At 39.5% G+C, this 9,129-nt stretch overlaps 1 protein-coding gene and 1 gene segment (V, D, J or C); both read left to right on the forward strand.

Annotated features, from left to right (window-relative positions):
* The window catches only part of LOC105525096, a 14,835-nt gene extending 14,795 nt beyond the window's left edge, over nt 1–40 (forward strand).
* LOC105525094 (putative V-set and immunoglobulin domain-containing-like protein IGHV4OR15-8) overlaps nt 1–9,129 on the forward strand; it is a 26,437-nt gene that overhangs the window by 953 nt on the left and 16,355 nt on the right. The window contains exon 2 of the mRNA XM_011960621.1: nt 8,768–9,081. Within this exon, the coding sequence (XP_011816011.1) occupies nt 8,768–9,081 (314 nt within the window). The remainder of the gene's footprint in view (nt 1–8,767; nt 9,082–9,129) is intronic.

Genomic DNA, 9,129 nt, shown 5'->3' on the forward strand with positions numbered 1-9,129 from the left:
GGAGGGCGGGGCTTCCTCATCTGCTCAGTGCTCTCCCTCCTCACCAGCACCTCAGCTGTCCCCAGGGCTCCTCTTTCTTTGATATCTGTGGTTCTGCTTCCTCACATTCTTCTGTCAGAAAAGAAAGGAGGAAGGCACATTTTCCTCTTACAATTGAAGTTTCACCGATTACTAGGAACTTTCCTACAAGTTCCTGCATGGCCCATTATTCCTTAGTGATTAAAAATATATATATTCTAATGCATCTCACCATCTCTTGGTTTGTGTCATCAACTGAATTGTGCCCTCTTTAAAATTCATATGCTGAACCCTTCAATTGAATGGATCTATATTGGAATTTTAATGATACAATTAAGGTTAAATGTGGTCATAAGTGTGAGAACCTAATGCAATAGATGTACTGTCTTTATAAGAAGAGGAAGAGACACCAAAGACCTCTCACTTTTCACGTGCACGCAGAGAAGAGTACATGCGGAGACACAGTGTATTAGAAGGTGCCCCAGTGCGTGCCAGGAAGAAGCCGCACCAAGAACCAACCCTGCCAGCACCTTGATCTTCAACATTCAGACTTCGGAATTGTAAGAAAATCAATATTTGTTGTGTAAGCCACCCACTCTGTGTTGTCTTCTTATGAAGACCCAGACCGACTAATACCGCATAACTCATAACTCTGTTAGCGCTGTCCCTTGGATGAAGAATCAGCCCCCTGAAGCTGGGCACATCTCTCAGATTTCTACATAAAGTAGGCAAAAAATAGTAGCTGTGATATAAAAACTTGTCATGTACCTGTTGACCAATTTCTGGGCAAAGTGTTTTAATGAAGCCCTTGGGGCTTTGTCACAAAAGTTGTCTTTTATCTTTTCTTATGACCTAACTAATGGACAATGGGTACCAACTGGATGGAGACTGACCACTGACCATCTTCTGCTGTCTCCTTAGTATGCCACAGAAAACCACACCAACATTATTCAATGTCTTCAACTTTCTAAATTTGCACTGAATGTATTGCTAAATGAGGAGCTACATGAGGTCTGAGTTTTGTTCCCTTCTTCCCAGTCTTCCTCAATTACTAAGGGCAGAAGAGACTTTCAATGAAATTTGGCTGTCAATGCCCCCAACACCACATCACTTTTTAAGGTCCAGGAACTTTATTTGGGGGATAGAGAAATACACTTTTAAATGGAAAGCCCTAAAGCACATGCAACAGCTGAAGGAATGGCCACTGTGCACCTGAAGGCGGATGAGGCAGATGGTAGGGTACCTTCCTTCAAGATGGTCCTGGGTGTGTGATGGTTGGATGCCTCATGCACATGGAATTAAGGACTAGACTGAATTAGAAACAAGAGCCATATCCCATAGGAAAACAAGAAACGAACAGGTGGGCATCCGTGAAGACAGGTAATTAAATTTGTTGAGTTTAAGATGAAATTTTTTTCCGAAGTTTTTAATGTTCTTAGGTAAATATGAATCTTTTCAACAAACTGAGAATTAAAAGGAGAATGGAGTTAGAAGTTGAGAGAAAAAAGTCCTGAGAGAGGAGAAAGAAAATTCACACAAAACTATCACATGGCAGAGGCCAGAATGGAGCTGATGCAGCTATGTCATTATTCTGCAGACCTAGTTGAGACCCTTTGGTATTTAAGGCAGGCCTAGTGTTGAAGAATTCCTTTAGTTTTTGCTTCTCTGGGAAAGGTCTTATCTATCCTTTATTTTACAAAATGATTTACATGTTAAAGTTTCTGGGTTGGCAGAGTTTTGTTTGTTTTTCATTCTTTTTCCCCAAGCAATTTGAATACAGTCATGGGCCACCTAACAATGATTCAGTCAGCAAGAGACCACATATATGTTTGTGGCCACATAACATTGTAATACCACATTCACTAAGGATGTTCCATATTTACATGTGTTTAGATAGAGAGATACTTACCACAGCGTTTCAGTTCCCTGCAGTGTTCGGTGCAGTAACACTCTGCACAGGTTAGTTGTCCGGAAACACTGTGCTGTCCCACATAGTCTGTGTGTAGTAGGGTATTCCTTGTATGTCTGTGTAAGTTCTCCCTGTGATGCTTGCACAATGATGACATGGACTAGAAATACATTTCTCAGAAATGATCTCTATCACTAAACCATACATCATCGAATGTGATTCCTCTCCATTCTGAACTGAAAATCTTCTGCTGAGAAATCTGCTAAATCTGCTCTTTTATTTTCTGTTTTCAAAAACCTTTCCTTTAGCAATGTGGTTTCAAACTATCTTTGATTTTCTCATTTGGTTTACCTTATTTAAAATGTATAGAGCTTCATGGATGTGGATGAATATTTGCTTCTCCAGATTTAGAAAGTTTCTACGCTACTACTTCTTTAAAAACCTTTCTGCCTCTCTTGCTCTGTCTCTCTTTCTCTGTCTCTCTCTCTGCCTCTCGCCCTCTTCTGTCACTACCCCTTTTGTCTTATCTCTGCATAACCCCTCAATGCATAAAATTTCATTTTCACTGTGCTTCCTGACTCATAAGTCTTTAACTCTTTTTTATTTCTTTCATTTAAGATTTTCTTCTCTGTCTCTACTATTTCAAATGATCTTTCTTTGAGTTTACTGTTTCTTTTATTACTTGATCTAGTCTGGTCTAAAATCCTCTTAAAAATTTTGTCTGACTTATTGTATTCTTCAGCATCAATATTTTTGTTTAGTCATCTTCTAAATGTTTTATCTCTATTAAAATCCTCACACTGTTCTTGCATGCTGCCACTAGCTCATTGAATGTGTTTCTAACATTTACTTTAAATTTTCTTCCAGGTAATCCATATGCTTCCTTTTCATTGACGTTGGTTTCTGGACCTTTATGTTGTTCTTCTGTTTGGACCATGTTCCCGTCCTCCTTCATTTTCCTTGACTGTCTTTGTTGATACCTGTTCATTATAACAAAGCCACCATACACTCTTCAAAGACGAGGCTCATAGAGACCATCCTCACCAATCAGTCCAGGCAGTAACTTGGGTCTCTCAAAACTTCATAGTATTCGAACTTCTGTCTCTGTTCTTAACAGTCCCGGGTTTCAGAGGATGACAGATTCTGCCAGAAATCACAGGTAGGGGAGGTAGAAACTATTTACTCAAGCAGCCCCTTGAAAATTTGGACCACTTGACAAAGTTTTATCATTGATGTGTGATTCATCAAAATAATGTTAGCTCAAGCTTCTCTCAACCAGTCATTAAACATTGAAATTTTATCATTTCTTATTTGAATCTGGGGTTTGTTCTTTGAGTATTTAGGTAAAATTTAAATCTGCCTATTTGGCAAACTGATCTGTTGCTGAATTTCCATTTTCTGCCTTATCTCCGTGCATTTAAATCTAAATCTGTATTAGACGTGCATCTAGAATGTAGAAAGGTGTCTTAAAGTTCCCTAATTTATTTAATTTAATGGAGTTTCCAGAAGAAGTGAAAATCTCCTTTGTTTATAAAACACCTGATTATTGGTCAATAGTTTTCTCTTTAATTTTTCTCTCTCCTCTTCCCTTATCTATAATAAGCAAGGAGAAATGAAGACACACCATCGACAGTTTGCTTAGATATCCCACCACCTAAAATTCTGTCACTTACTAATTCTGACTTCAACCAATGTAACATAATTAAGATATAAATTCTATAACAAGGTACACATACTTTCCAGTTCTAATACCACGTTTGTGACAGAAACAATGCAGGTGTGCTCTCTGCGAGGTGGTCATCTGAGGTCTGAGATGAGGTGTCACACAGGTATTTTTATGATATTTAAGGGTTTGGGCAACAACAGTGATAACAATTCTGATCATCACTGGCTCTAACCAGAAGGTTTACAAGTAAAGTTACTGCTGTTATTTGATTTTAACACCTGGTTAGAATGAAGCTCAGAGGAAGAGGTCACATCCTAGGTCACACAGTGAGGAGGAATGGAGCTGTGCTCTGCTCTCCACACTGCCTACAAATCCCAGGCACGGGCCCAGATTCCACTGACACGTGGCATCTGGAGGGCAGTTCTCAGGGGATGGACTTAGTGCACCTGCTTCCTGGGGCAGGGCGCTTCCTTCTCTCAGTTGTGCACTTGCTCCTTCTGCAAGTTCTGAAATGACCACTTGCATTGCCATGAATTATTCATATTCTCTCCCTTATTATGGCAAAAAGCATATGTATTAAATTTTCAATTCATTTTCTCTGAAGCACACTGCATTAGCAGAAAGGAATAAATCACATTCCTTCACCTCCCCCACAGCCGAAGATTCCTGAAGACAGAGCCGGTGTGATGTACTCATAGGTGTATCGGTGCTCCACCTATGAGGAGGTGGCCTTGGTCTTCAAGTTTCAGCAATTCTGGGAAGCCAAGGACACCTCCGTCTCCTCCTCCTTGCTCTGCAGCTCACCTGAGAACAGTTTTCTCATTGGAATATCATCTGTTTAAGGAATACAAGTCTCTGCTTTAGGATTTGGGGCCTGAGTGTGTATTACTGTGAATGTGTGCTGGTATGTATGTGTTAATATGTATGTATATATATGTTATGCGTTGTGGCTACAAGGTACACAATTGCCTTTAAAATAAGTAACTATTTTTAAATAAAGGAGCCCTAAATACATTTTAAGTACCTGTGACATAAATTAATATTTAATAAATGAGCTGCCTTTAAAATCGTTGTTAAAGCAAAATAAGAGATATTTTCAGAATTATCAGGTTACCTTATTGTTTATATTAATTGGTCAAGTGATTTTCTATTTAAAATCACAGCTAGATATTATATGGTGTGCAAATTTTTTATAAAGATGATAAAATTATAAACCTAGTTAAAGCCAGAATGATTTTTGTTATTTGGCAAATAATATGTTTAATATTGTTGTTTTAATAAAAAACAGGTAAATAGTTATTAGAAAAACAATCATTTAATTAAACATAAGATTTTTACTTAGGTAAATACATTAAATTTATGGGTTATAACATGGTTAACAGGGAAACGACTTTAAAGTGTGAGTATTATAGCTTTCGTAAATAATCTAGGTAAACTGCTTAAAAATAAACTAGGTAAATGTAATAAAGTAAACCTTTTGCATAAACTTGTTCTACAATTTAAAAATGTAAAGTTTAATTAAGTAATAAATATTGACTAAATGTTTAAGTCATTACTAATTGTTTTAAAAAATATATACTATAAAAACTTATTTTTTAAAAAAATTTGTTTTTACAAAATGAACTTATTTAATTCAAAGATTTCTTATAAAACATCACAAACATAACCAGTAAATAAGAGAGATTTAAAGAAAGTTACAGAAATAGAGAAGTATTTTCAATAAGGAAAGTTAAAAAAATTATATGAGAAAGAATCTTGTATGATAACATTTATCCTGAAATAAAAATGACTTTATTTAAGGAAGAGTGATGTTTAGAATAAAACAATATGTTCAAGTATGCCACAAACCATTTGTACAAGGTACAATGGTACAAACAATGTACAAGGTACAAATATAAAAGGTACAATGTACAATTGTACAATGTACAAGGTACAAATGTACATTGTACAATGTTACATTGTACAATGTATGTACAATGGAACAACACCACAACGATACTCCTCGAGAAGAACAACTCCAAGACACATAATTGTCAGATTCACCAAAGTTGAAATGAAGGAAAAAATGTTAAGGGCAGCCAGAGAGAAAGGTCGGGTTACATATAAAGGGAAGCTCATCAGACTAACAGCAGATCTCTCAGCAGAAACTCTACAAGCCAGAAGAGAGTGGGGGCCAATATTCAACATTCTTAAAGAAAAGGATTTTCAACCCAGAATTTCATATCCAACCACACTAAGTTTAATAAGTGAAGAAGAAACAAAATTCTTTACAGACAAGCAAATGCTTAGAGATTTTGTCACCATCAGGCCTGCCCTACAAAAGACCCTAAAGGAAGCACTAAACATGGAAAGGAGCAACAGGTACCAGCCATTGCAAAAACATGTCAAAATGTAAAGTCAATTTCCACTTTTATATTAGCCATGAATGTGGGATAGGTGGGTGCTCCTAAGAGATCCATAACTTGCCCATTTTGATGGGTTTTCCAGAAGATGTGAGAAGCCACTTTGTTTGCAAAGCATCCCAGAGCCATGCCCTGCTCCACACACATGAGTGCCCATTTCCTGGTCTTTGGTTAACTGTAAGACACTCCTCAGTGCACCTGGGCTAATTTCACATCAGGTAGAGGAATGTGTTCTAAAGGAAAGCTAAAGTTGCAATAGCAAGTCCTGCTCAGTAACCTTCAGCTTCATTGTTTTTGTGTAACCCATGAACTAATTACATTACATCAAGGTTCTCAATGGTAGTTTCTAATAAGTATAAGGGATGTATTGAAGTTCCCTAATTAAAATAATACAATTGTGAACACAACCTCAGTATTCAACCATGTCTCCACCCTTCACACCCTTCACCACAAAGGAATTTTCATCTCTTCTGGAAGTTGGGTTCATTTTGAAATTAGTGATTTTTTTTCATTTTAATATCTCAAGATTATCGTATGTGACTATTTTATCAGAAAGTGAGTATGAGAACTTGAACTAAACAACTGAAAACAAATTCACAGCTAATAAGCAAGATGACAGAATGTGATTGGCTCCAGGCTTTGATAATCCAGCAGTTTATGTATCCAGACTTTAAATTTACCCATCTTCCTGTTACCTTCATGGCACAGTCAACTCCCATTATGAAAGAAATGGTGAGGGCATTCCCAAGGGTCATGCACAGTTACAAAAATGGACTGGGTAAGGTGAGGAGTTGATGGTTTAAATTCCCGTTTGAAGAGGTAGAATCAACTATTTTTTGAATGGCTCACAATGACTCCAGCTCACTCACAGAGCTCAGACAGAAACTTCACTTGAGGGTGGGAGCTGGGCTGCAGGGGGCACTTGGTAGCCATAAAGGTGAAAATGAGCTGTCAGATGGAATTTCCCCGTCACCTCAATATGGAATTTATTGTTTCATTTTATTAACACTCTTTACATAATGGTTCATTTGTTTTGGTCTGTTCATTACTGGTATTTTTCAAAGGAATCTCACTTGAATCTTTACTCTTTTGCATTTTGTCTCCAGGACAATGTTGGGAAGTGTTACCTCCAGCATCATAACATGATCTAGTGACCTGACACATTTGCTGCAAAGAATACCTACAAACTCAGAAGCTCTTTAGTTTTCTTTCCATGAAATAGAATTATTTCTTCTGTTCTGTGTATCACCATATCCCAGCAATCCTGTACACACCCACATAGATGTCTACAAGCCTATGAATTATTCTCTGTAAATAAAAATTTATCTCAATTTCCCTCAGTGTCCATAATTCTCCTGAAGGTGAGGAAGGTCTTTCTGGATCTGTTTAAACAAAATGTCCAGAGACCAGCTGGTCGGTCAGGAGTTCACCTGGCTCTGGATGTTGGCTCTGTGTCTTTCCCTCTGTTGTCCCACAGGTCAGCTCACTTGTTCAGTCCTAACAAGAGAGCCCAGGTTTGTCCTCATGTTGAAACACATCCAACTTCTGATGACTCTCCTGTTACCCACATCCATGGAGATAGATTATTTATTATATAATTCACCAAATGCCCAAGATGCAATACCGCAAACTCTAAGCTATGTTCATGCAATTCAATGAAGGAGAAAGTCTTTCAGACACCGGACTACCTGAAATGATAAATATGTGGGTGAGAACTCTGGGTTTGAATGTCATTTTCCAGCCAGCCAAGTTTCAGAAGTGTGACCTGTCAGAGAAGAACCAGAGTTCCTTGTGCTCTCAGAGGGGAGATCTCACAGATATCCTCTCTTCTTCCCAGGAAAGGCAATTGCACTAATCTTGATGATGAGACTATGCTCCTGTGCTGACCTATTATAGTTTTTGACTGAAATTGTCGCTGTGATCCCCAATCTGCATCTATTCACACAGAAGTGTTTAAAGGTCAGGCCACATTCTCAGGGTCACACATTGAAACGGTTGGAGATACGTCCCACTACCTTCTCCTGAGATTGCAGACAGAATCCCAAACTTCAAACGTTCACAAAAGGGATGGTCTCAGATTTCTTTTTTTTATGACTCACTCTCTGGGACAGATATATTCCCTCTAACCATGATGGATATTCTGAATTACAATAAACATTGCATGGATGTAGGTTTATATAAATTCACTGTGACGAATATATTTAGCTGCTGCCCTAATGCTTTGAATGGAGATTTGACAATTTAGATAACCTGGATGTTTGGTTGGTTTCATATAAATCTTCACGGGTAGACAGCATTGAACCTATTCCAAAATCTGTCCTAGATCCATGATCACAGTCATCACCCAGACCAGCTCCTTCAGCACATCTCCCTACCTGGAAGAAGAGGACTCTGGGCTTGGTGAGGGGAGGTCCCAGGAAGAGAACTGAGCTCTCAGAGGGCACAGCCAGCATCCTCCTCTCAGGGTGAGCCCAAAAGACTGGGGCCTCCCTCATCCCTTTTCACCTCTCCATACAAAGTCACCACCCACATGCAAATCCTCACTTAGGCACCCACAGGAAACCACCACACATTTCCTTAAATTCAGGGACCAGCCCACATGGGAAATGCTCTCTGAGAGTCACGGACATCCTGTGCAGGAACATGAAGCACCTGTGGTTCTTCCTCCTCCTGGTGGCAGCGCCCAGATGTGAGTGTCTCGGGGATGCAGATATGACGATATGGGAGGCTGTCTCTGATCCCAGGGCTCACTGTGGGTCTCTCTGTTCACAGGGGTCCTGTCCCAGGTGCAGCTGCAGGAGTCGGGCCCAGGACTGGTGAAGCCTTCGGAGACCCTGTCCCTCACCTGCGCTGTCTCTGGTGGCTCCATCAGCGGTTACTACTACTGGAGCTGGATCCGCCAGCCCCCAGGGAAGGGGCTGGAGTGGATTGGGCATATCTATGGTGGTAGTGCGAGCACCAACTACAATCCCTCCCTCAAGAGTCGAGTCACCATTTCAACAGACACGTCCAAGAACCAGTTCTCCCTGAAGCTGAGCTCTGTGACCGCCGCGGACACGGCCGTGTATTACTGTGCGAGAGACACAGTGAGGGGAGGCGAGTGTGAGCCCAGACACAAACCTCCCTGCAGGGAG

Source organism: Colobus angolensis, unplaced genomic scaffold (genome assembly GCF_000951035.1).
Source record: "Colobus angolensis palliatus isolate OR3802 unplaced genomic scaffold, Cang.pa_1.0 Scaffold519, whole genome shotgun sequence".
NCBI lineage: Eukaryota > Metazoa > Chordata > Mammalia > Primates > Cercopithecidae > Colobus > Colobus angolensis.